This window comes from Zootoca vivipara, chromosome 12 (assembly GCF_965207765.1).
Source record: "Zootoca vivipara chromosome 12, rZooViv2.hap1.1, whole genome shotgun sequence".
NCBI lineage: Eukaryota > Metazoa > Chordata > Lepidosauria > Squamata > Lacertidae > Zootoca > Zootoca vivipara.
The window spans coordinates 30,118,464-30,146,374 of NC_142595.1; the positions used below are offsets into that span (position 1 = coordinate 30,118,464).

At 43.9% G+C, this 27,911-nt stretch overlaps 3 protein-coding genes across 3 annotated transcripts; 2 read left to right on the top strand and 1 right to left on the bottom strand.

The window, feature by feature from the left end:
- The first annotated feature begins 2,643 nt into the window (after window positions 1–2,643).
- LOC148683905 (uncharacterized) lies at window positions 2,644–3,824 on the top strand. Its single transcript, XM_088654649.1, has 2 exons — window positions 2,644–3,112; window positions 3,225–3,824. The coding sequence occupies exons 1-2, from the start codon at window positions 2,644–2,646 to the stop codon at window positions 3,797–3,799; spliced, it is 1,044 nt and encodes a 347-aa protein (XP_088510775.1). The 3' UTR covers window positions 3,800–3,824.
- A 4,202-nt stretch (window positions 3,825–8,026) lies between these two features.
- Window positions 8,027–12,607, top strand: LOC132592940 (vomeronasal type-2 receptor 26-like). The gene is made up of 5 exons (XM_088654650.1): window positions 8,027–8,170; window positions 9,107–9,952; window positions 10,868–11,095; window positions 11,195–11,321; window positions 11,706–12,607. The coding sequence occupies exons 1-5, from the start codon at window positions 8,027–8,029 to the stop codon at window positions 12,605–12,607; spliced, it is 2,247 nt and encodes a 748-aa protein (XP_088510776.1).
- A 14,118-nt stretch (window positions 12,608–26,725) lies between these two features.
- LOC148683906 (olfactory receptor 14A16-like) lies at window positions 26,726–27,673 on the bottom strand. The gene has a single exon (XM_088654984.1). It carries the CDS (start codon window positions 27,671–27,673, stop codon window positions 26,726–26,728), a length of 948 nt encoding a protein of 315 aa, XP_088511110.1.
- Window positions 27,674–27,911: the final 238 nt, after the last annotated feature.

Here is a 27,911-nt window from a genome sequence, read left to right on the forward strand (position 1 = left end):
AACCGGCCTAAGGACATCATTCCGGGTAGTCACCTTTCTTCTAAGTTGCGATCCAGGATTTTGAATGGTCGCTATGTCGACATGTTCGAGTTGGCCCCCCCACCTGAAGTCCCAGTTAGCCAAGGGAAGGGGACTGCCTCTTCAAAGAAGCGGTCTAAGGGCCCGAAAGTTGAAAGGACATTTGAACGTTGGCTGGACTGTTTTCAAGTGTTTGCCGGGGTTGTTTCTGCGGCTTATCCGCGTAGAGGGCATCATTTGTTCATATATCAGTCAATCGTGCGCTCTGCCTTTGCAATGGCTGGAGAGGCGGCAGCGATTGCTTATGATGAACGGTTTAGGCGCAGGGCAGCTTCGGTCCATACGGCTCGCTGGGACCGGAAGGATTTGGATGTGTGGACTACGTACGTTGCTCCCTCGTTTGAGAGGAAGCCGGTAGAGTTTCATCAACAAAAGGGAGTGGGGGGGAAGCCATTTCGTGCCTTTCGTTGTTGGGACTACAATAAGGGGTCCTGCCAGCGTCAGGCATGCAAGTTCTTGCACGTGTGTCAAAAATGTGCAGGGAATCATCCGGCCACAAGGTGTTTTGGCGGTAAGCGCCCCTTTCGAGGGGGCAGGGGAGGTTCGCAGCAGGCCTCCAGGACAACCCTCCCTGCTCTCCCCTCGCCTTCCGCACCCGGGACCGCACAATAGGGTCCTCTCCTCGTTGGCTTTTTCCCCGATTAGAGTCCCTGCCCTCCTTGATTGGTTGCAATTGTATCCTAACAGAAAGGCGGCAGTGTACCTTAGCAATGGGTTTTCTTTTGGTTTCAGGATTCCGGTAGCCTCGACGCCCGTTGCACGTAATCCTGCAAACCAAAAGTCGGTGCGGGAGATGTCGGAGGTGGCCCGCAAAAAGATTGCTACGGAGGTTTCCTTGGGCCGCATTGCGGGCCCGTTTCGGTCTCTCCCGTTCCGTAATTTGCATTTGTCCCCATTGGGTTTAGTTCCAAAAAAGGCTCCTGGTGAGTTTCGTCTCATCCACAACTTGTCCCATCCCCGACGTACATCTGTGAATGACATGATTCCTCACCACCTTTGTACAGTTAAGTATGCGTCTTTTGATCACGCGATCAAATTGGTTAGGAAGTTTGGGCCTGGTGCACTATTAGCGAAATGCGATATTGAATCGGCATTTCGGTTGCTGCCGGTTCATCCGCATGATTTCTGGCTTTTAGGTTTTCAATTTGATGGGGCCTTTTATTTTGATAAGGCCATGCCGATGGGCTGCTCTGTAGCCTGTGCGGCATTTGAGTGTTTTAGTACTTTTTTGGAGTGGGCCTTGCGTTTTAAGACCGGCCTGCGGGGGGTCACGCATTATTTGGATGATTTTCTGTTCGTATCAGCGCATGATACCGGGGAGTGTGCAGCTTTGATGCAGGCTTTCGCTGCTCTTACGAACGAATTGGGCGTGCCCCTGGCGGTGGAAAAAACGGAAGGCCCTTCTACTGTTTTAGTTTATTTGGGTATTCAGCTGGATACGGTGTCGCAGACTTCACGCTTGCCTGCTGACAAGATAGCTACCTTGCAGAGGGTAATAGAAGACAGTCTCCGTTTTCCCAAACTGACTTTGAGGCAACTTCAGTCGTTGTTGGGTCACTTGAACTTTGCTTGTAGGGTGGTGGCGCCCGGGCGCCCCTTTTGCGCTCGTTTGATTAAGCGGTCGGTCGGTTTGAAGGCCCCGCACCATAGGTTGCGCCTGTCCTCTGGGGAGAAGGCGGACCTAAGGGTGTGGTTGGAATTCCTGCGTGATTTTAATGGTGTTTCCTTGTGGCAGGATGTTTTGAACCTGCACAATGATTTTCAAATTCATTCAGATGCAGCTGGTTCTCTGGGTTTTGGGCTTTTCTGGAAGGGTAAATGGTGTGCTCAGCGTTGGCCTCGCGAGTGGCAGGGGGAGGCCATCACGCGCGATTTAACCTTTCTTGAGTTCTTTCCCATTGTAGTAGCTGTCCATATTTGGGTGCAGGAATTCAAAGATCATCGCGTATGTTTCTGGTCCGATAGCCAGGCGGTGGTGACAGTGCTATCCAAGCAATCGTCTAAATCTCCTAGGGTATCGGCCCTCTTGCGGGCTTTTGTTTTGCAATGTTTGAGGTTTAATATAGTGTTTTCTGCCCGCTTTATTCCCGGCATTACTAATGAGATTGCCGATGCTCTGTCCCGTTTTCAGATGGAACGGTTCAGGTCCCTGGTTCCGGATGCCCAGCCGTTGCCGGAATATTTCCCGGATCATCTTTGGAACCTTGGCAGCGATTAGTTCTGCAGGGAGTAGCGGCTTCTGTTTCCCCTTCCACGCTTAGATCATATAGAAAGGCTTGGGAAAATTTTTTGGCTTTCCGTTCCCAGTCTTCGGGGGTGGGGGCGGGATCTCGCCCCTCGTCGGCGCAGGTTTTGCAATACCTTGCACATCTTTTTCAGCTGGGTAGAGCAGCAAAGACGTTAAAACTTCAGTCGGCTGCGATTTCTTTCTTTAGCAAATCCTTTTTTGATAGGGATCCTTGCGCCAAATTTGTGGTGCGCAAGGCGTTGGAGGGTTGGAATAGGATCGGCCCAACTCCCCGTGGTCCGGTTAGGCGGCCAATCACTTTTCAATTGCTGACCAGCATGCGAGCTAAGCTGAAAGTGGCCTGTTGGTCCAGGTATGAGGCCAAGCTTTTTGCTGCAGCTTTTTCTGTTGCATTTTTTGGGGCCCTACGTGTAGGTGAAGTAGTGTGGGAGGCTTCTGGAGCCACTGGCTCTAGGGGTCTTTTATTGCAAGATGTCACCCTTTCTCAGTCTGAGGTCCTGCTTACCATCAGGAGTTCTAAGACTGACCAGCTGGGGAAGGGAGCGCTGGTTCGCTTGCCTGCTACAGGTAAGGAGGGCCCTTGTCCAGTGAAGGATGTAGCTAGGTATTTGCCCCTTAGGCCCCCGGGTGGTGGTCCGTTTCTGAGGCATGAAGACGGGGCCCCTCTGACTCGGCAGCAATTTTCTCGCGTGATGCGGAAAGTCATTGCGGCCTGTGGCTTCAATGCCTCTGAGTACGCGCCACATTCCTTTCGTATTGGGGCGGCTACGACGGCTGTTCACTGGGGTTTGTCTGTGGACAGAATTAAAAACATGGGTCGTTGGAAGTCTGACGCTTATAAGCGCTATGTGAGGAAACGTTGTTGATTCTGTTGTTTTGTCCTTTCATGTTTCTCCAGGTCATAAGCCAGTTCAAATTTGGATTGTGGGGCACAGCATTGTCCACTGGGCTGGAGTCAGAGCGGACGAGTCCGGTCTAGGCCGAGGGCTTGGCCTTCCTCAGCATGTGTGTGTATCATGGATGGCCAGGCGTGGCATGCGGTGGGCCGAATTGCTTCCCCTGTTACGGACTCAGGTGGCCTCCACGGGCCACCCTCATGCGCTGGTTATCCATCTGGGTGAAAATGATCTGCCAGCTCTCGATTGCTTCACGTTGCGCACCACAATCCTTAAGGACTTGGGGGAATTGTTTAAAATGTTGCCTAATGTTAAATTGTTTTGGTCTCACTTGTTGCAGAGAATTGAATGGTGGGGCAGTCGCAGTCCCGCCGCGATGGAGCATGCTCGGAAACGTATCTCCAGTGCTGCAGCTAAGCGGGTTTTGGAGTTGGGTGGGGTGTGCATTCCTCATCCGCAAATTACTTTTAAGGCCACTGATTTCTTCCGTACAGATGGTGTGCATTTGTCCTCTAAGGGGAATGATATTTGGTTACAGGATGTCCTAGGGGGGTTGAAGGAATGGTTGGGGTTGTGAGTGGTTGGCGGCAAGCTAGGCTTGTGTGGCGGTTAGTCATTGGTTCAAATAATTGGTAGAGGGGTACGGATTTTGGCTGGGCCTGACCCTCATGTGATTGCTGATGCCATATAGAAGTATTCCGTTAAAGGAATCCCGGGCTCCACATGTTTGTCTGTTTATCCCCGCTAGGGGTCAGGACCACGCATGAGCCGCGGGGAGCATCTGGGGAGAGGACAAAGAAGGGCTTGTGGTTCCCTGCCCCGTCCTCTCTCAGGTGGTGCTTACTTACTGACTCCCCTACTAGGCTAGAGGGAGTCAGATCTGTCCCAGGCGGGAGACAGATGGCTGGGGAACCAATGACTAAGCAACCACTCACATTTAATTGATTGTATTTTAATAAAAAAGTTGTGGCCAAAATTTTAATGCCAAAAACTTTAACAAAAATTATGGTGTCTGAGTGAGTTATTGGGGGGTCCTCTTGGTGCCTCGGCACGCAAAGCAGGTTCTCTCCATAGGAGAGAGCATGGGTTGCGGCAGGGCTAACAAGACGACCCAGGGCCTTGGGGGTGGGTCTGATATTCGGCTTTGATTGGTGGATTTATTGTTGCTGGGGATTTTTGCTTGTTGCAATTTGTTGATTGACAGCCCTTGCTATGTTTAAGCCGAAGGAGCAGTTTGTGCTATCTCTTTGCTGCTCGCTTCGAATCTCCCGCCCACCCTCCACTTTATTAGGCCCTTTTGCTTGACCTTGCAGTGCCTGTCTAGGTGGTCGCCTGTATTCAGGGGCCTGGTAGGAATTTTTCCACTTGACTAATTGGCTGGTGTCAGGTGGTTTTTGCTTACCATACTGCAACTAGTCACAACTTGTAAGGTTGCGGTTAGTCATTGGTTCAAATAATTGGTAGAGGGGTACGGATTTTGGCTGGGCCTGACCCTCATGTGATTGCTGATGCCATATAGAAGTATTCCGTTAAAGGAATCCCGGGCTCCACATGTTTGTCTGTTTATCCCCGCTAGGGGTCAGGACCACGCATGAGCCGCGGGGAGCATCTGGGGAGAGGACAAAGAAGGGCTTGTGGTTCCCTGCCCCGTCCTCTCTCAGGTGGTGCTTACTTACTGACTCCCCTACTAGGCTAGAGGGAGTCAGATCTGTCCCAGGCGGGAGACAGATGGCTGGGGAACCAATGACTAAGCAACCACTCACATTTAATTGATTGTATTTTAATAAAAAAGTTGTGGCCAAAATTTTAATGCCAAAAACTTTAACAAAAATTATGGTGTCTGAGTGAGTTATTGGGGGGTCCTCTTGGTGCCTCGGCACGCAAAACTAAAATTTGAGTCAAATGTGTCTTTATTTAGGAGGGAGGTCTCTGGGTCTGAAAACGCAATAACAGTCTGAGAGGCATACAGGTGGAAAAGAAAGGAAGCACATTTAGTATGCAAAAATAATCACAATTTTATAATGTAGTAGAATGATAATGTACAAGATGTACCACCATCTAATAAAAATGTGATACTTCAGTACTACCAGATACTAGCAGTAATAAGGACATACGGTAGTTATGTCTGGTTTTACTATGTTGTGAACATAAGAAAAAAAATAAAAAAATTCCTTCAGTAGCACCTTAAAGACCAACTAAGTTTTTATTTTCGTATGAGCTTTCGTGTGCATGCACACTTCTTCAGATACCTGTAATAAGAAAAAAAGTAATAGTGGGTGAAGAAGAATTACAGAAGATGGATGACATGAATAATAAGGTAAGAAGTCCGAGAGCACACTCTAATTGATATTAAATGCTTGCATTTTTATAGAACTCTAAATACAGTTTTAGAAGGACCAAAATCTAAGAGTTTTTCCAAGGCAGTCTTGATCTCTTTGTTTCCCATGCTGTAGACGAATGGATTCACTATAAGCAGGACAATGAAACTCTTCAGATGCGGAGGGGGAAAGTTTTTCTTCAGCAATTCCTCAGAGAATTTGCAACTTCAAACTGGAGATTAGCCTGCCCATTAATTATCAAAATAACTATAATTATTTCCTCCATTGTATTAAAACCCCGAAGAATTGCAGTAGCCACCAGCAAAAACAGAAAATAAAATAATTACAACTTTTGTAGGATGATATAAATATATACCTCATGGCATTCCAATCTGGGACAGGACAAAATACACATAAGACTTTGATATCTGATGTTTTGCATTTTAAGTTGGAACCTTAAAAGATGAAAATAGAAGGAAACAGAAGCATCCATGTCAAAGGCAAGGAGAAATTGCAAACTTTTGAAAATGAAGTCTGTATTGCTGTTGATATAGTTATTCGTTTTCTGATTTTGAACATGAGAAGAAAAATTATGTGTACCAATCTGGATTGTTGCCCCATTTTTGTTTTAATTCCTTAATTCCTTTGTTAGTATGTTACACATTTTGTGTGTTTTTAAAATAGTATAAACAGCCCTGTGATCTTTTGGTGAAGGGCTGTATAGAAATAATAATAATAATAATAATAATAATAATAATAATAATAATAATAATAATGTATTCTGGATTGACATTCTAGTAGCATTTCTTCTGATACTGCTTCCTCATATGGCATGCAAGGACCACATTCTTAACTGCATGGTTAAAGATCCACACCCTCCACTTCATGACTATCAACAGCCAGGTGACCTCTTCATTGGTGGAATTGTTTCCCAGAGCATCATCGTCTCCAATTTCATACCTTTCACAGAAGTACCACCACAGACTCTGCATGAAGAGCTTCTGTAAGGAGTTTGTTTTTAATGCATTATTCTTTCTGTCAATTGAGTGATGTGTCTTGGGAGTTGCGACCTGAGTACTTCTCACTTTTAATAGTTTTCACTGTGGGACCTCTAACTAATATTGTTTGCAGCACCAGGCACTCAGTTAGCTGCAATGCAGAAGTACTCCAACTTTCATATGGTTTGCTTATTTAATCTTCATATAGCACCACTAAGACAAGGGTTGCCTCAATACATTGCCTATTTAAAAGCTCTAGTAATGAAGATGGTGATCATCTTACAAGAAGCTGTACACAGGTGAGGGGAAATGTTCAGCCAAGGTCCGTATTCACCCTTTGCCTCTAGAGTCACATGCCGGGATCTCTAAAATCTCTTGTGTACAACATTTACATGCACTGTACCAAACACACACATGCATAATGGACACACACACAAAACACACATGCATACACATACCCCTCTTCATTGGGGAGATGCCACCTGTAAGGGATGGTTAAAAATCCCAGGAATGGAGATATGTGGAGGATTATTTTTGTAATGAAGGTATAAATTCAAAATTGGTTATTTGCTTTGGTTAGTTCACACAAGGAGTTAATCAGATATTTAATATGTGGACAATGAGACAATGAGATAGGGAATAAGAAGTTTATAAGGGAGAAGCATAGTGGAGTTTATTTGTAAATAGGGAACTGATATGGAAGTGCTGGGAAGTTTGTTTTGTGCTTTGTGTTTTATGTTCTTTTATTATCTTTTTTATTATGGGTTTTTTTCTTTTTTTTTTCTTCTCTTTTCTGTATTATAAGTTTGTTTAATTTTTTATAATTTGGGTATTTTGGGTGTATTTGTGTGGTATGTTGATTTATGTTGATTTTATGTTTAATAAGAAATAAAAATATTTTTAACTAAAAAACAAAAATCTCCCTTCTCCTGCCCTCTCAGCTGATACCGCAAATATGGTTTGCTCATTTAACATATTTCAATGGGTGCACTGCATTGTTGCTTCTTTGGAATTGGCCTTTTGACAAAATAAATATATGCTTTTTGCCAATCCTGGATGGAATTGGACAAAAATAGGTGGTAGGGCAGATATGCTCCTCTGCTTGGCTGAAATCAGAAGAGCCCTTGCAGCTGCCTCCTTGCTCCAAGCATGCTTTGGCAGCCCAGTAATGATAGGACACTGCAGCAGATGGTGGCTTTAACCCTGTCAATTTACTCCACTGCTGGGGAAGGAGAATTGCTGAGAAAGCTTTATGAGTTTGATCTGGTTGTCTTTGGCCACCAGTGTCCTAGCCCTACTGCAGAATGACATTCTAATACAGAACACATCTCTTCTTCTAGTGTGGTGACAAAGAATTACCAACACATTCTCACCTTGGCGTTTGCAATCAAAGAAATAAATGAAAACCCTCAGATGTTACCCAACATCACCTTGGGTTTCCGCATTTATGACAGCTATTTCACTGCCAAAAGCACCTACCATGCTACAATGCTCCTTATATTCACACCATGGAAACATTTCCCAAACTACAAATGTGACATTCAGGATCACCTCATTGCAGTTATTGGAGGACTGGACCCACTGACCTCCTTTCACATGGCAACAGTCTTGGATATTTACAAGATTCCACAGGTAGGGCAGATCCTTCCAGATTTTTAGAGGCGGACACACGGGAAATGTGACAGAAGGAGGTACAATTGGAGCAAATAGACAAATTTTTCTTTTTAAGAGATGGACATCAAATCTAAGCCAAGTAATACACCCCACAGGAATTGATCTGTAAAATCTGAATTAGTGGAATGTACTTTAAAAGCAGAAACTTATCATGGGTCCTGTGGAGACATAAATCAAGACACAATGTGGTTGCCAGGATAGGTCTGAAGGGGAGAAGGAGGGAGCCTCTACTTTGGCAGAGGGGGGAACATCAGGACAGTATTTTCAATGAGTCCTACCCCGTTGTCATCAGGGATCCTGGAAGTAGAGTGGGAGTCAGAGGGGTCCTCTTCCACACCTCATCTGGAAAGTGAATTTTCCCCAGAAGTAGAGTAAAGGTAAAGGTAAAGGGACCCTTGACCATTAGTTCCAGCCGTGACCGACTCTGGGGTTGCGGTACTCATCTCACGTTATGGGCCGAGGGAGCCGGCGTACAGCTTCCAGGTCATGTGGCCAGCATAACAAAGCCGCTTCTGGTGAACCAGAGCAGCACACGGAAACGTCGTTTACCTTCCCACTGTAGTGGCACCTATTGATCTACTTGCACTTCGACGTGCTTTCGAACTGTTGTTTGGCAGGAGCTGGGACTGAGCAACGGGAGCTCACCCCGTCACGGGGATTCGAAACGCCGATCTTCTGATCGGCAAGCCCTAGGCTCTGTGGTTTAACCCACAGCGCGCTGCGTAAATTTTGAGTAACTTGTCACTCAAGCCACAATGCTGCATGGGAAAAGTACAATTTTAATGTTCCATAAGAATTGTTCATTTGATGATTGTAGATTAATGTGAAGACTTAAAATAGGAAAAGAAAAGAAAAACTTCTCTCATTCTCTATTCCCCTTCACACCTCTTTTAGCTCATATATAGCCCTGCTCCAGTGATGAATGACAAAACCCCAGGCCTTTCTTTTTACCAGATGACACCTCAGGAAGCAATTCAGTATGCAGGAATTCTCTCTTTACTTCTGCATTTTAAGTGGATATGGATTGGAATCCTTACCTCCAACGATGAATATGGAGATAGATTTGTCCAAACTGTATCTCCACTTTTCTCCCAAGGTGGTATCTGTTTTGCCTTCATAGAAAGAAGCCACAAACAAACAATTGTCAGTGAAATTAATAGTATGTTTACTCAGGGGGCAAAAATACATGATAAACTCATTGCGAGTAAAGCAAATGCAGTGCTTGCCTATGCAGAATCTTTGGCAATTGTTTTTTTGAGATGGCTCTCATACCTATCAGAACACCAACATGTGACAAGCCAAGAAAAAGGTATGGTGTGGATACTGACAGCCCAGATGGAGCTCACATCTATCACATACCAAAGGACTTGGAATATAGACATGATCCATGGTGCTCTCTCCTTCTCAATTCACTCCAAGGATCCTTCAGGATTTCAACAATTTCTTGAGAATAGGAAACCTCTGCATGCAAAAGGAGATGGCTTCATCCTGGACTTCTGGCAACATGCATTTGGTTGTATATTCCCAAATAGAGTAACTGACACATTGGATGGGGATTTCTGTACTGGGGAAGAGAAATTGGAGAGTCTTCCTGGGCCCTTTTTTGAAACAAGGATGATTGGCCACAGCTACAGCATCTACAATGCTGTCTATGCTGTGGCCTATGCTTTACAAACTATGTTCTCATCTAGACTGGGGGCTGAAAGGGGGCTGAAGCTTTGGAATCTACAGTTCTGGCAGGTAATGGACCCCTGGGCTTCAGCACCTAGACTGTCTATGCACACCAGGCTCAAACTGCCAAGTAAACTGACTCCCAAGCTTCATATGGCTCCCAATTTCCTATTACTTCATTTCCCAATGAAGTACGAAAAATCCTGTCTGTAACTAGCTATATCTACACCAATATATATATATATATATATATATATATATATATATATATATATATATATATATATATAAAATACTATGAGAATCCATTTGCTTCTGGGTGTATTTTAAGGAAACTTACTTATCAAACCTCTATTAGGCATTTTGTTTTCTTAAGGAAACTACCAGTCAGAAATAGGGACACAGGTGGCACTGTGGGTCAAACCACAGAGCCTAAGGCTTGCTGATCAGAAGGTTGGTGGTTCGAATCCCTGTGATGGGGTGAGCTCCCACTGCTGGGTCCCAGCTCCTGCCAACCTAGCAGATCAAAAGCACGTCAAAGTGCAAGTAGATAAATAGGTACTGCTCCAAGCGGGAAGGTAAACGGCGTTTCCGTGCGCTGCTCAGGTTCACCAGAAGTGGCTTAGTCATGCTGGCCACATGACCTGGAAGCTGTACGCCGGCTCCCTCAGCCAGTAAAGTGGGATGAGTGCCGCAACCCCAGAGTCGGTCACGACTGGACCTAATGGTCGATGTCCCTTTAACTTTACCAGTCAGGAATAACTAAAAAATGTCAAGAAAGCTTCTCAAAAGTAAATTTAACTGTATGAAATCTCTTTCTTATTTGGTTATTGCTATATTTTGAGAGAAGGGGCATAGAGAACAACAACAACAAATAAGTTTTCATCTAGGAAAAGTGTTTTTATAACTCCCTCTAAAATATTCAATGCACTCCTGTCATAATGCATCATGCTCTACACTCTTACATTTCCCTTTTCATCCTAGTCCCATCACTTTCTGAGAGGAGTCTCCTTTAACAACAGTGCTGGTGACCAGGTTTCCTTTGACCAGAATGGGGAGTTAGTGGCTGGATTTGACATTTCCAACTGGATTTTTTCTTCAAACCAATCCTTTCATAGAGTGAAAGTTGGACAGGTGGACCCCCAAGGTCTTCAGGGCAATGTATTCAGCATCAATGAGAGTGCCATAACGTGGCACAGCTGGTTTAATCAGGTAGGAGCCAACTGTTAGTAATTTGAGTTGGCAAGGCCATATTTTGTTCTTTATTTTGTACTTTAATACTGACATGGTACTCTTTCATTTGTTGATTAGGCAAAGCCTCATTCTGTATGTAGTGAAAGTTGTCGTCCTGGTTTTAGCAAGAAAGTGAAGGAGGGGGATCCATTTTGCTGCTATGATTGCATCCTATGTCCAGAAGGGAAGATTTCAGACAAAGTCGGTAAGAAATATTCTGGCAAATAGTGTCAAACTTTTTTTGATAAACAACAGAGCACGCCAAAAATAGAGCACCAGAAAGCAGAGGCAAGTGGCAATGCAGCAGATGCAGGCTACAAGTTTATTGCTCCAAAGGATATTAATCTCACTTGCCTCAATCTTCTCTTTAAACATTAGAGTGTTACCCATAGCTGCCAAGTTTTCGCTTTTCTCGCGAGGAAGCCTATTCAGCATGAGGGAAAATCCCTGTAAAAAAGGGATAACTTGGCAGCTATGGTGTTACCAGGTGAACATAGAAAAAAGTACATAATCATTACTTTGCATTGTATCCAGTTGCCTTGAAGTAGCAGAGATGCGCAGCATAAAGCACCTATCTTTTCCTTTTCAGATATGAACGACTGCTCTAAATGCAGTGACGTAAGCTATCCAAGCCAGAACCAAGATTCCTGTGTTCCCAGACTGATTTCCTTCTTGTCTTACAATGAACCATTGGGGATGGCTTTAGCCTTTTTTGCCCTTTTCTCTTCCTTGATCACAGCTCTGGTGCTAGCAGCATTTATGAAGCACCGCAGCACTCCCATTGTCAAAGCCAACAACCGGAGCCTCACCTACACCCTCCTTGTCTCCCTCTTGCTCTGCTTCCTTTGTTCATTGCTATTCATTGGCCAGCCGCAGAAGGTGACATGTCTTCTCCGACAAACTGCTTTTGGAATCATATTCTCAGTGGCTGTTTCTTGTGTGTTGGCCAAAACCACCACAGTGGTCCTGGCTTTCATGGCCACTGGACCAGGATCCAGCCTGAGGAATTGCATGGGGAAGTCATTAGCTGACTCCATTGTTCTTTCCTGCTCATTTCTCCAAGCAGGTATTTGCTTTGTGTGGTTGGTAACTTCTCCCCCATTCCCAGATGTTGACATTCATTCAGTAAGAGAAGAAATTATATTGGAGTGCAATGAGGGATCTCTGACATTCTTTTACTGTGTTTTGGGCTATATGGGCTTTCTGGCCATTATCAGCTTTAGTGTGGCTTTCCTTGCCAGAAAGTTACCTGACAGTTTCAATGAAGCCAAATTCATCACCTTCAGCATGTTGGTCTTTTGCAGCGTTTGGTTATCCTTCATCCCATCCTATCTAAGCTCCAAGGGAAAGTACATGGTAGCTGTGGAGATCTTTTCTATTTTAGCCTCTAGTGCTGGGTTGCTGGGGTGCATATTTGCCCCCAAATGTTACATTATTGTGTTGAGGCCTGAGCTGAATAACAGGGAACAGATAATAAGAAGGAAAGCATGACATACCCAAATGTATCTGGGTTCAGTCATATTATGCAGTGAAGAACCTTTTGGATGCATGTGCACTAGTATACCTCTGGGAAATTCACTCTTGGCATTTTCCCATTTGCAGATCTTCCCTAAAGCTCTCCAAATCATTCTTTTCTCCGTACAGTGGTACCTCAGGTTAAGAACTTAATTTGTTCTGAAGGTCCATTCTTAACCTGAAACTGTTCTTAACCTGAGGTACCACTTTAGCTAATGGGGTCTCCCGCTGCCGCTGTGCCGCCACCGTGTGATTTCTGTTCTCATCCTGAAGAAAAGTTCATAACCTGAGGTACTATTTCTGGCTTAGCGGAGTCTGTAACCTGAAGCGTCTGTAACCAGGGCCGGTGCTAGGTTTTTTTGCGCCCTAGGCGAGATCGCCTTCTGGCGCCCCCCCCCCATTAATAACAAATAAAATAAATAAAAATAAAAATAGAAAATAGAAAAAAATAAAAATAAAAAATAGCGGCCTGAAGCCGCTCAACAGCTGACAGCCACAGTGGAGGTGGCCCCAGGCTCGCACTCCCCACACAAAGCTCTGGAGGCGCGCCTGGAGCGCACGCCTGGAGCACACGCCTGGAGCCACCTTGCCGCGCCTCTCAGCTGTTTTTTTTAAAAATCAAATCAGTTTTCCACCTTTACATCCATCAAAAATTATTTACTCTGTTGAATTTATCTTAGTGCTGCCAGTGTTTTCAGCTTTATAGTTCTTTTCCATACATTTAATAAATGTTTTCTACTCTTCTTTAAATATATGTTATTCTTGCTCTCTTATTCTATTTGTTAAATCTGCAAGTTCTGCATATTCTGTCAACTTAAGTTACCACTCCTCTTTAGCTGGGACCTCGTTCACTTTCCATTTGGGGGCTAACAAAACATGGGCGCAGTTGTTGCATAAATATATAATCTTTTCTGACACCTAGAAATTTCTCTCTGGGTTATTCCCAAACGTCTAACAGTCACTTCTTAAACGACAGCAAATAAGCAACAACCTCACACCAACAATGCACATGTCGTTCATTTTGAAAAGAAAGGCTGCTGTTTTAAGTACAGCAGCTTAAGGTAAAGGAAAAGGTAAAGGGACCCCTGACCATTAGGTCCAGTCGTGACCGACTCTGGGGTTGTGGCGCTCATCTCGCGTTATTGGCCGAGGGAGCCGGCGTACAGCTTCCAGGTCATGTGGCCAGCATGACTAAGCTGCTTCTGGCGAATCAGAGCAGCACACGGAAACGCCGTTTACCTTCCCGCTGTAGCGGTACTTATTTATATACTTGCCCTTTGACGTGCTTTCGAACTGCTAGGTTGGCAGGAGCTGGGACTGAGCGGGAACCGTCGCCAACGACCTTCTGCTCGGCAAGCCTTGGCTCTGTGGTTTAACCCACAGCGCCACCCGCGTCCCTACAGCAGCTTAACCCACAGCAGCTTAACACCATCATATAAGTCACTAAGTAAACTGTGAATAATTGTCATGTGTCTAAGGTGCTCTTTTACTGCAATTTCCCATGCATGTGTTAAATAAAAGAATCATAGTAGAGTTGGAAGGGACCAAGAGGGTCATCTAGTCCAACCCCTTGCAATACAGAAAACTTTTGCCCAATGTAGAGCTTGAACCCCAAACCATGAGATTAAGTGTCTACCAACTAAGTCATGTTAGCATACGTTTTTCAGTTATTCTCCTATTGTTCATATTTTGATTAATCACAGGTGCCCTGTACACTTTGCTCAGGGGCAGGACTTGCAGAACTGAACTGTAGAATTTAATCATTACAGCCTTTCCCCAACTTGGTGCCCCCTGAGTGCTTTGCTCCCACTCATCCCCAAGCAGTATGACCAGCAGTCAGGTGTGGTGGGAGCTGGAGCCCCAAAAATCAGGACAGCACAAGGCTGGGAAGGCAGATTTTAAAAGTGACCTAACAAATGCTCAACAAGTACAGCACTGTTGCTTTAACGTTTGGGATCACAAGTCCAGCTAGCCAAGGATAAGTCATTAACAAAGGTGCTGATTGCTGGTCATTAGCACAACAAAGAGGGAGAGACTCCTGGATCTGTGCAAAGCAGGGGTTCCCAAGGTGACCTGGTAGGGGAGTGATGTCACAGTAAGAGAGGACATAAGTGGGAAAAGGAAGAAAGGGCAAGTACTCTCCCCACCTCCCAGAAAAAGTCCCAAAGAGAAGGAGAGCTGAGAAAGAGAAGAGAAAGCAGCGCTATGAGACCCTCTATTTAAAGCTGGCACAATCGTGCACTCCGGAGGCACACACACGCCTCGGGATAGCGGCCTAAAGCTGCTCAACAGGTGACAGGTGCAGTGGAGGCGGCCCCAGGCAGCACGGGGGGCCGTGGGCAGGCTGGCCAGTGCCCCCTCCATTTTGGCGCCCTACGCAGCTGCCTAGTTTGCCTAAACTGAAGCGACGGCCCTGTCTGTAACCCGAGGTACCACTGTACTGACCAACCTGATTTTTAGGATCTTTTCACCTAAGGTTCCAGAAATTCAACCATCAGCATACACTCTGCCACTAAACTGCACCATATATGAACTCCCTGCTTTGGCCACCATCTGCAAGATATATTATGTTTAACAAGCTCTTCTGAAACTGCTTTGTTTTTTAAAAAATGTTTTTTATTTATTTCAATTGTTAAAAACATACATATACCGTGTTTCTCATATTATAAGACACGTCTTATATTTATTTTTTCCTCAAAAAAACACACTATGGCTTATTTTCAAGGGATGTCTTATTTTTTTCCTCCTCCTCCTGCTGCGGCCAGCATTGCTGCTGCGCCTATCACTATGTCTTATTTTCGGGGTATGGCTTATATTCCTTGAATGCTTAAAAATCCTGCTATGGCTTATTTTATGGGTATGTCTTAAAATACGAGAAACAGGGTATTTACATACAAAAATAAAAAAAGAAAACAGAAAAGCAATGTGTTACATGTTTTTCATCTCTATAATAAAAATGAAAAAGACAAAAAACAGAAAAAGGATACAGACAAGAGAAAAACGTGAAGAAAGAAAAAAAAGTTACAAACAATGCATAAAATACCGGCAACTTCCAATAATATCCTATGTAACTTATGCAGCTCCTTCTCGTCGTCCACAAAAGAAATCCTCTATTATCTATTTTTTTAACACTTCAACTTGGTTCGGCTTTAGTCTGCTTTGAGGTTTAATTACGTGATTGTTTTTATATATTCGTCAAAGATCCTCCATTCCTTTTTTATTTTTTGTCTTGTTTGTCCTCTAATTCTCCCAGTGGTTCTAGCTAGCTGTGAATATTCTTTCATTAGTATTTGCCAATCTGTTATATTAGGAATGTTTCTGCTTTTCCAGTTTCTCGCGATCAGCACTCTCGCGGCTACAATACCGTACATTAATAGTTTCCTATTTACGTCTCCTATATCTTCCAGTATTATATTTAATAGGAACATTTTTGGTTTTTTCATAATCTTACATTTCAACATTTTCTTTAACTCTTCATAAATGTTCTCCCAATATGTTCTTATCTCTGCACATTTCCACCACATGTGCATTTGAGTTCCTATTTCTTTCTCACATCTCCAGCATTTAGGTGATTTATTTTTATACATTTTAGCTAGTTTTTCAGGTGTCTGATACCACCTATACATCATTTTAAAGATGTTTTCCCGCAGGTTGTAGCACGCGGTAAATTTTAGATCTTTTTTCCACAGCCTTTCCCACTGTTCTACGAGTATATTATGTCCCAAATCTTGGGCCCACTTTATCATTGATGGTTTAGTTTGTTCCTCTTTTAACTCCCATTCCAATAACAGGTCATACATGCATGAAATCAACTTTTTATCATTGTGTATCAATTCTTTTTCAAATTTAGACTTCTCTTTTGCAATTCCCAATTTTTTGTCCTCCATAAATTTCTGATTTATTTGAAAATATTGCATCCAACTCGTAAGGTACTTTTTGATTTCCTCATAATTTTTTAACTTGGGTTCATTTTGTGTATTTTCCAATAACTCATGGTAGGTGGTGGTCTTTTCTTCCATATTTAGTTTTTTAAAAACCTCTGTGGGCTTTAACTTTTTCATAAATCAAATATAAATGCCAGCCAAACCTATTTTCCACTCCCTCTAGGTCTAGGATATCTGGTTTTTCTAAAGTTATCCATTCTTTCAGCCAGACCAATCCGGCTGCTGCGTGATATAATTCCAAGTTAGGGAGGGAAAATCCCCCCTCTCTTTTCTATCTGTCAGCAGCTGGTATTTAATTCTTGGCTTCTTGTTGTTCCACACAAACTTTGTTAGGTCTTTCTTCCACTCAGCGAAACACTTAATTCGTCCCAAGATTGGTATCGCTTGAAACAAATACATCAACCTTGGGAGTATATTCATTTTCACCACAGACATTCTACCCCAGAGGGAAAGGTTTAATTTACTCCACTGTTCCATTCCTTTTTTGATTTCACTCCAGGCTTTTTTTATAATTGTCTTCATATAGGTTTAAACTTTTTGCTGTCATCCAAATACCTAAATATTTTACTTTCTTTTTAAGTTCTAGACCTGTTGTCTGTTTCAACTCTTCCCTTTCCATTTTATCCATATTTTTTGTTAGCAATGTTGTTGTTTTTTATAATTTATTTTAAGTCCTGCCACCTTCCCATATTCCTTTATGGTTTCTATTACGTTTGGGATGCTCTCTTTTGGATCTTGGGTTGTCACTACTATGTCGTCCGAGAAGACACGAACTTTATATTCTCTTTTCCCGACCTTTATTCCTTTTATTCCACTTTCATTTCTGATTTTGTTTAACAGCACCTCCAATACCAGAATATATAACAAGGGGGAGAGTGGACAGCCTTGCCTTGTGCCTTTCTCTATCCAAAAATTATCGGTCATCTGCTTTGTAATGTGAGAATTGTTTCTAGATTTTTATTCTCTGGTTACTGCCAGGAAGGAAACTTAAATGCATCATCTTTTGGGTCACAGCAATGAAACCAGTTTTCTAAGAATTTTCAATTTAATGGAACAAAAGGCTATACCAAATGAATGTGTTGTATTAAATATTATCGTGCAAAGTTCAAGTGTCCCATTCACAATGATATAGTTCTGCTTATCCCATTGACTATCCCAGAGTTTGCTACAGTTGGACCAGACATTTTGCCTGAAAGACTTTTAAGGCCATAGGAAGGAAACCACCACCTTCCCTTCTAAATCTCTGAACTGCGGCCCTCCAGATGTTTTGGCCTACAACTCCCATGATCCCTAGCTAACAGGACCACTGGTCGGGAAAGATGGGAATTGTAGTCCAAAACATCTGGAGGGCAAAAGTCTGGGGATGCTTGCTCTAAATAGTCTAAGAATGGCGTTAGCACTTCTTTCTGCTAAGGTGGCTGATCTGGTCTGATGTGCTGAGAATTTGGCATTGTAAGAGAAGATGATGCCTAAGTATTGGAAGTTCTTAGTTTGATCTATGGCATTTCCCTTCATATTCTAATTGTGTTTCCTAAAGGAGCGGCCAAAGCGGACAATTTTAGTTTTAGCAAAATTAATTGTTGGCAGTTTGGTGTTACATTGATCACTGAATTTCTCTAACGAATGCCCTGTAAGACAAATTTTTCGCTAGACGAATGGATTTTGCGATTGGAGGTTGCCTCGCAAGATGACGAAGCGTGGCCATAGAAGCGTGGCCATAGAAAAATGAACCTCCGACTGCAAAGTCCAGTGTGCAGCGAAAAATTGCCAGGGCTTTTTGCCACCTGCCTTCCCCTTGGCTTGGGGAAGGCAGTCGGCAAAAAAACCCCACACCGCCACACTTCGGCTCTGGATCTGTGCTTTCTATCGGCGGTGGGGTGGGGAGAGGAACGAAGGGGGAGAAAGGGCTGCTTTCTCCTCCTTCGTTCCTCTCCCCCCCCCCCCCCCCGCCACCGACAGCAAGGACAGGTCCCGGGATCTGTGCTTTCTGTCCGGTGGGGTGGGGAGAGGAACGAAGGGGGAGAAAGGGCTGCTTTCTCCTCCTTCGTTCCTCTCCCCTCCCCCCCCCCCGCCACTGACAGCAAGGACAGGTCCCGGGATCTGTGCTTTCTGTCGGCGGTGGGAGGGGGAGAGGAACGAACGGAGAGAAAGGGCTGCTCTCCGTTCGTTCCTCTCCCCTCACCGCAGAAAGAAAGGACAGATCCCAGGACCTGTCCTTGCTGTCGGCAGCGGGAGGAGAGGAAGGAAGGAGGAAAAAGGGCTGCTTTCTCACCCTTCGTTCCTCTCCCCCTGCCACCGACAGCAAGGACAGCTGTGGGGCTGTTGCCGCCTGTCTGCCTGCCATCCAGGGAGCCAAGCGAGCAAGCGCCGCCACTGCCGCCAGTCCCCCGGAGCCCATAGGAATGCATTAATTAACTTTTAATGTGTTCCTATGGGAAACGGTGCCTCGCTAGACGAATTTTTCGTTGGATGAATTGACCGTCGGAACGAATTAAATTCGTCTTGCGAGGCACCACTGTACAGCGTCATCCGTGTACATTAAAATTGGAACTTTTCGATTCTGCAGCAGTTTCATTTCTAAATTGGTTTTTATTTTATTTTTTATAATAATTTTTATTGATTTTTATAGAAACAACACATACAAAACATACAAAATAAGCTCAGTCCCTTCATTTGCCCTCCACCCACAAGACCACTTCTGCCACCAGTGATACCCATGGGCATTGGGAAACAAAGGGGTCCATTTTAAGCTGGGTTTGACCTCCCCCCTCCCTCCTCCCCCCTCATCCCCCCCCCTGCCACTGAGAGGACAGAGGCGGAGGATCTCTGAGGTTTGGTTTGTCCCCCAGCTAATTCTCCAATATAACACTTTAGTTAACAACAAAACAACAGATAAGAAAAAAAGAAAAAACAGGAAAAAAGAAAAAGAAAAAAGAAAAAAATATAAATTCCAAGTCTTATTCTCTTAACAGTTTGCTTGCGGCTTCCCCGGTTCTCTTCCTCCTGGATTTCCTAACTTCTTCAATTGATTATGGCGGGTTTTCTATTCTAATTCAAAATCTTATTCTTATCATATTGACTTAATCCTCCTCCTTCTTCATGCTGCCTCCCTCCGAGTCCCCTCCTGTCACTAGGGTAACCCGAGGGGTTCAGCAGTCAAAAGGTTCCATTTTTGTGTCTGGGTTTCCTTCCACCCCTCCCTCTCCCCTCAAAACACCCCCTGCCACTGGATGCAAAGAGTAAAGAGAGGGAGACAGGCAGTTCTCTACCCAAAGACCTGTCTGATCACTAAAAATATTAAAAATAAACATATTTCCTCAGCCATTCTTCTGCTCCCTCCAGAAAACTCTTAACCCTAAACTTTTAAAACTCTCTCCTTCCCCCCTCCCAATGTCCCTTCCCCCAATTGGATCAGCATATCCTTTAGCAGGCCAAGATTCAGAAACCGTCATTCATCAACCAGAAAAGTAACCTTAAACTAAAGTTTTCACCCCACACCAGTTCTTTCCCACTTCCACTTCCAGTCCTTTGCTCCCCCCTCTTCCTGCCTACCCCCCCTCACTAACTCCACTCCACATTTCAGTCCCTCCAGGGTTTTCATTTCCATCAATCTTCTCTTCACTTTGCTTCTCCTTGTCGGCCTCGTCTCCTTGTTCAAATCTTTGTTTTTCATCATCCAACACATATTTTTTTTGGTCCAAATCAGTCTCCAAGTTATCAAATTGTTGCTCCTCACACACAGTCTCAGTCTCAAAATTGTCCTCTAAATCTTGATCTTGCACCTCATTCTCCATTGCTGTTGGATTCAAACATTGCCGTTCCTTGTAAATATCTTCCCATATTTGAAAATAGTTCAGCACAGCCTCCTGGAAGGCTCGAGAAAACTTTGTTTTCATACTTCACTTAACCACAGGCAGACCAGAGATAAGGGCTGAAGGGTACTGGAAAATTCCTCTCTACCACGTTGTCGGCTCCATCTTGGCTGATCTTCTCCTTTGTCTTTAACTTCATCACAGTTCAAATTTAAATTCCCATTAAATTACTTCTGAATCCTCTTCAATCAGTTTTTATAATCCACAACAATAAAGTCGATTTTCTTAATCCTTTTAGCAATTTGACAGCTTTTGACAGCTGTCAAAACGTCTTCCCCCTTGTTACTGCTGAACCTCAAGGGGTATCGACACCGGGGGCTGGGAAGGTTTTGTAAAGTCTTTCTTTCTCTCGGGTCCTTTCGGCTTGAGGATATTTAATGCGCCTCCCGATTGACCATTTGGAAGAGATCGGCTTCCGTTGTTTGGAAATCTCTTCCTATCTTCAGAATTGAAATTTTAAAGTCCAAATAAAGATTTGACTTACTTTGTAAAAGTCTTTTATTTTCTTGGAAGAATCCGCCGCTTGCAGGCTGAGGACTCGGAGCTTCACTTCAAGGAGGTAAGATGAAACCCAAAAATGGCTCCCGCGACTCCACTCCGCTGGCTCTCGATCGCTCTACGGAGCTCTCGGGCAGCGGAGGAATCGCGTCCGGAGCAAGCAGCTGGGCGCTATGTCACCAGGACTCTCTACCCGGTGTTTTTTTGGGGAGTCCGCTCGCTCTGCGGACTTCCCCCCCCCCTCCACGAAGCCAGGGACTTCAGAGCGCGAAGTCCCTGCGTCCTTTTTCCACCAGCGCGACGGACCAGAAGCCCTCTAAATTGGTTTTTAAAAGCTGTATGTGCAGGACAATAATTGGAAAGGTGCTTTGACATTGTGGGAAATTGCTCCCATTCATCCAAAACAGCTGATTAGAATCAAAACTCCTCCGCCCCAATTAAAACTTTTCTCACAAACAGAATAAAATAGTTAATATAAGCACTCTGTGGCTGATGCAGCATTCCAGACCAAACTGCATTTTGTAGAGAGCTCTTCCCTTCTGCGTATTGCAGACCCGTGTGCAGAGTGTGACTGGAAATGAAAAAAGTGACCAGCACCTCCAGATTTATATCAAAATAATAGAAAACTACTCAACCCCCTTAAACATTTTGACATACCTTTATATTTAAGAATTAGTTAACCCTCTAACTGCTTTGGGGTTCAATTTTCTGATGATATAAGAGGCCCTGCATTTCCCCAGCCAATCACTTTGCCTTTGCTGTGGTCCTTACTATGGAATATGTTACTGATTTTTTTTTTTTTTGGCCTTCATAAAGACTGCCAATGTTACAATAAAATTCACCTAATGTTGCATCAACTAATAGGGACAGCACACATGGGAAAGTGAGTTATTCTGAGTTTCTTTTGCCATCTTGGGATCTTACTCTCAAGAGTGAAGCATTGCTGATCTGAAAACCTTGTTTAAACTCATCAAAGTAATGTTTCTTCTTCCACGTTAGTTGCAGATGAAAAGAAATAACATCTACAATATGTTCCTCAATGCATGAAAATGGCAACACTTGTGGGGAATCTATGACTAGCATTATTTCAGATTTGTTTGATAATATTGTGTGGACAGGCGGAGTCCCCCCAAACCCCAGATGACCCCTGAGCAGAATAATGACTCAAGACAACATGTTATGGGATTAAAATTGGCCACAACTTTATTAAGATTCAGATGTAGGAAGACCTTGGCTCAGACATTGGGCGTTATGCTTCCCCAGTCCCCAGCCAGGGTTCTGGGAGGCTTTGGTGTTATCCAGAATGTACGGGGTGTTGGGCTGACTCTGGAGAACATATGTTCAAAAAGAGAGAACCCGCCCCTGTTCGCTGCCGCTGGAAGGGGGAAAGCAAGGACAACCACTTGGTGTATGGGCCATTGCCTCCCCCCCAAGACCCCTTTAATGGGGGGGAACCCTGATCTTTATGCCGCAAAGGGGGTAAGGTCACCGCATCACACCCCTCCCCTTTAGGAAGATAGCCAAAAGGAATTTGCCCAAGGAATGAAACCACCACAGTCGTGACGTATTACTACAGGAAAGGCAATGCAGGAAATTTCCTTTCCGGCCCTTCGACAGCGACCCTGACGTAGCAGCACCCATGCACCCGTGGGAGAAAAGCTTAACCTGCAAAAGAAAACTTCAGTTAGGGTGTGGAGGGTGGGAGAAGCTCTGGAGCCAACTGCTGCTTGCAGGAAAGATTCAAATCCTATTGTGTGAGCTGGACAGTCCCTCCCCCTTACCTGGCCTGTCCCCTGGCAACACCTCCCCAGGCAGGATTGGACGATTGGCTGGGGTAGGGGGAGACCCCAGGTAGCTTGCCTGGAGAGGTGGTAACCAGATCTGAACTACCAGGTAGCCGCTCTGTGGTCCAAAGGGCTGCCCACGACCACGCAAAAATTGCCCCCCGTATAGTGCGGGGAGCAGTCATTCAAATATTGTTTCCATTTCTAGATAAAGATAGACTTCCATAGCAATCCATGTTGTGGTTAAGTTCCTGGTCAAATCATATATTGGATTATACATAGGACTGCCCATGAATATGACCTAGGAGCCTCAGTTAGTGCAGAACCTGGCAGCCAGAATTTATAAGAGGATGGCACTGAAACCTAAGTTTGTATTCCCACTTCCCATATCATTCTCTCGACCCCAAAAGAATTTTGATGATAGCCTGTTGCCAAGTGCTACTTAAATGGAGGTGCATTTTGTATTCCGTAAAGAGAGAGGATGCAATAGGATATTTCCCAGAAACTTGGTTTGTTGAGGTCTCCTAACAGCTCTCATATCGTTCAGTAAATCAGACTTTCCAGGATTCTGTGGAGGAAAGCCATGGGTCTTGAAGGGTGTTAAGAGAGCTTTAAATGTATGGTGTGGGTGAGATGGTTGCATTTTTAATTTTAAAAAGATGGAGGTTATGGATTCTCATGTGTCAATTGTGCAGAAAGAAAAATGGGTATGAATGACCCATCAGGGCATAGCAAAGAACTCTGAAGTGTGGCCAGAATGTGATTGTTGTTGTTTAGTCATTTAGTCGTGTCCGACTCTTCGTGACCCCATGGACCATAGCACGCCAGGCACTCCTGTCTTGCACCGCCTCCCGCAGTTTGGTCAGACTCATGTTGGTAGCTTCGAGAACACTGTCCAACCATCTCATCCTCTGTCGTCCCCTTCTCCTTGTGCCCTCAATCTTTCCCAACATCAGGGTCTTTTCCAGGGAGTCTTCTCTTCTCATGATGTGGCCAAAGTATTGGAGCCTCAGCTTCACGATCTGTCCTTCCAGTGAGCACTCAGGATTTAGGTTTAAGGATTTAGATTTGGTGGACAGAGTGCCTGAAGAACTATGGATGGAGGCTCGTAACATTATACAGGAGGCAGCAACGAAAACCATCCCAAGGAAAAGGAAATGCAAGAAAGCAAAATGGCTGTCCAACGAGGCCTTACAAATAGCGTAGGAGAGGAGGCATGCAAAATGTAAGGGAGATAGGGAAAGATACAGGAAACTGAATGCAGATTTCCAAAAAATAGCAAGGAGAGACAAGAGGGCCTTCTTAAATGAGCAATGCAAAGAAATAGAGGAAAACAATAGAATGGGGAAAACCAGAGATCTGTTCAAGAAAATTGGAGATATGAAAGGAACATTTCGTACAAAGATTACCATAATAAAGGACAAAAGTGGTAAGGACCTAACAGAAGCAGAAGACATCAAGAAGAGGTGGCAAGAATACACAGAGGAATTATACCAGAAAGATATGGAGGTCTCGTACACCCCAGATGTGGTTGCTGACCTTGAGCCAGACATCTTGGAGAGTGAAGTCAAATGGGCCTTAGAAAGCACTGCTAACAACAAGGCCAGTGGAAGTGATGATATTCCAGCTGAACTATTTAAAATTTTAAAAGATGATGCTGTTAAGGTGCTACACCCAATATGCCAGCAAGTTTGGAAAACTCAGCAATGGCCAGAGGATTGGAGAAGATCAGTCTACATCCCAATTCCAAAGAAGGGCAGTGCCAAAGAATGCTCCAACTACCGCACAATTGCGCTCATTTCACACGCTAGCAAGGTTATGCTTAAAATTCTACAAAGCAGGCTTAGGCAGTATGTGGACCGAGAACTCCCAGAAGTGCAAGCTGGATTTCGAAGGGGCAGAGGAACCAGAGACCAAATAGCAAACATGTGCTGGATTATGGAGAAAGCTAGAGAGTTCCAGAAAAATGTCTACTTCTGCAAAAGCCTTTGACTGTGTCGACCACAGCAAACTATGGCAAGTTCTTAAAAGAATGGGAGTGCCTGATCACCTCATCTGTCTCCTGAGAAATCTCTATGTGGGACAAGAAGCTACAGTTAGAACTGGATATCGAACAACTGATTGGTTCAAAATTGGGGAAGGAGTACGACAAGGATGTATATTGTCTCCCTGCTTATTTAACTTATATGCAGAATTCATCATGCAAAAGGCCGGACTAGATGAATCCCAAGCCGGAATTAAGATTGCCGGAAGAAATATCAACAACCTCAGGTATGCAGATGACACAACCTTGATGGCAGAAAGTGAGGAGGAATTAAAGAACCTTTTAATGAGGGTGAAAGAGGAGAGCGCAAAATATGGTCTGAAGCTCAACATCAAAAAAACCAAGATCATGGCCACTGGTCCCATCACCTCCTGGGAAATAAAAGGGGAAGAAATGGAGGCAGTGAGAGATTTTACTTTCTTGGGTTCCATAATCACTGCAGATGGTGACAGCAGTCACGAAATTAAAAGACGCCTACTTCTTGGGAGAAAAGCAATGACAAACCTAGACAGCATCTTAAAAAGCAGAGACATCACCTTGCCTACAAAGGTCCGTATAGTTCTGTACCAAAGAAAGAGGGGAAAAGGAGAACTGATGGCAAAGGGAAATAAAACATTCCCAGAAAAAAACTATCCAAGCATCAACCAGGTCTACTGTTTTCCCAGGCTTATTTCATTTTTGTCTTACAAAGAAACTTTGCAATCCCACTTCTATTGCCCCCACCTCCGGGAACAAGGCTCAATTTAAGAAGGTGAACAAGTTGAATAAAACAATGTTCTGGGATTTATAAAATGACCACAACTTTATTGATTTCACATGTAGGTAGGATTAGCATAGGCATTGGGTGTATATCCTCTCAGCCCCCTGTTGGAGGACTGAGGCATTACAAGGTCGATCATGGGACACATGGATCTATTGTTCCATTTTGCTCTGTACATAGGACTTACCAATGAATATCTCCTAGGAGCCTCAGTTACTGCAGAACAAAGCTGCCAGAATTCTAACTAGTCCAACCAGATGTAGTTCTATTATTCCAGTTGTAAGACGATTTCACAGAAACCTACCTTTGAATTGCAACTTTCTATACCAGGCATCCCCAAACTTCGGCCCTCCAGATGTTATGGACTACAATTCCCATCATCCCTGACCACTGGTCCTCTTACCTGGGGATCATGGCAGTTGTATGCCAAAACATCTGGAGGGCCACAGTTTGGGGATGCCTGTCCTATACCATTCTCTCAACCCCAAAAGAACTTTGGCCGAGTGCTACCTAAATAGTGGTGCATTTTGTATACAGCACAGAGAGAGGATATACTAAAGAGATATTTCCCAAAATCTTGGTTTGTTGAGGTCTCCTAACAGCTATTGTTCAGTAAATCAGACTTTCCAGGATTCTGTGGAGGAAAGCCATGGGTCTTGAAGGGTGTTAAGAGTGCTTTAAATGTATGGTGTGGATGAGATGATAGTATTGCCCCCACCTCTGGGAACAAGGCCCGATTTAAGAAGGTGAACAAAGTGAACAAGAAAATGTTCTGGGATTTTTTTAAAAAAAATGGCCACAACTTTATTGATTTCAGATGTAGGTAGGATTTAGCATAGGCATTGGACATATAGCCCTCTCAGCCCCCTGTTGGAGGACTGAGGCTTGATGGGGTCGTTCATGGGATATATGGCTCCATCACAAGACACAGGTGAAAAAATTACAAAGTCATGCAGAATAAAGTTGACACATTAGGGGGAATTTGTGTCAAAGTTGCCTGATATGCATAGAGCCATTGTTCCATTTTGCTCTGTATTATATGCACAGACTTCCAGTGGCTCTCTGGGCCTTCAGGCAGGTCATCATTCCTTGCCCTGCTTGGAGATGCCTTCATGCAAAACAGATGTTCTACAACAGATTATAGGGGGAAATTCACATACAGAAGGTGATCGTAAAGCACCCACATGCCTTCTCATAGAATTCTGGATATAGTTTTAAAAGAATGCCGCACATCTAAGAGTTTCCATAAGGCGGTCTTGATCTCTTTGTTTCTCATGCTGTAGATGAATGGATTCAATGTGGGAGGAATTATGGTGTACATCACAGCAAAAGCTATATCTAGATCAGAAGAAGCTTCACTGGGAGGCCTTGTATAAGCAAACAATCCAGTAAACATAAACAAAGAGACAACAGTGAGGTGGGGGAGGCAAGTGGAAAGGGCTTTTTTCTTACCATGGACAGAAGGGATTTTGCGCACTGTAGAAAAGATCTGCATGTATGTTACGATGATGAAAACGAAACATCCAAATCCTATACTAAAGCTTAGCACAAGAACTGCAACTTCCACTAAGTAAAAGTTGGAACACGAGAGCTTCAATAACTTTGGGATTTCACAGAAGAATTGATTGACAGTATTAGAACAAAACGTGTTGGCAAAGGTGATCCCAGTATGTAATGTGGCATAAAGAAGGCTAAAAATCCACACAATGACTACCATTCGAATGCAGGCTCCTTTGTGCATAATTGTCTCATAGTGGAGTGGGTTGCAAATGGCCACATATCGGTCATGTGCCATTATAGTTAGCAGAGCATAGTCAGATGCTCCAAATAAGACATAAAAGAAAACTTGAGCAACACATCCAAAATACGAAATCGATCTGCAATTTAGGAGGGAAACTGCCATTGATTTGGGTACCAGGACTGAAACTGTTCCAAGGTCCATGATGGCCAAATTCAGTAGAAAGAAATACATGGGTATGTGAAGATGATGATCAAGAGCAATAGCAGTAGCAATAAGAAGATTCCCTATTATTGCCGTTAAGTACAATACCAGAAATACAAAGAAGTGTAAGATTTGCAGATCTCGAACGTCTGAGAATTCCAGCAGCAGAAAGGCAGACATGGATGTAAGATTGTGCATATTGTTCACATGCTGCCTGTACAAGGAAGAAATCAAGAATTGGTAACATATAAATATTGATTAACCAGTTTGATTTAAACAGAGCTCCTTTAATTTAACATTCAAATGTATCTCATTTTCCTTTGTTTAATTCCCGTTGGGAAAACAATATGATGGTTCTTTGTCCACTCACTATGTACACTTATTCCCCTTCTACACCTTTTGCAAAGCCTCTTCTCATCCCCGAGGGGAGGGGTTG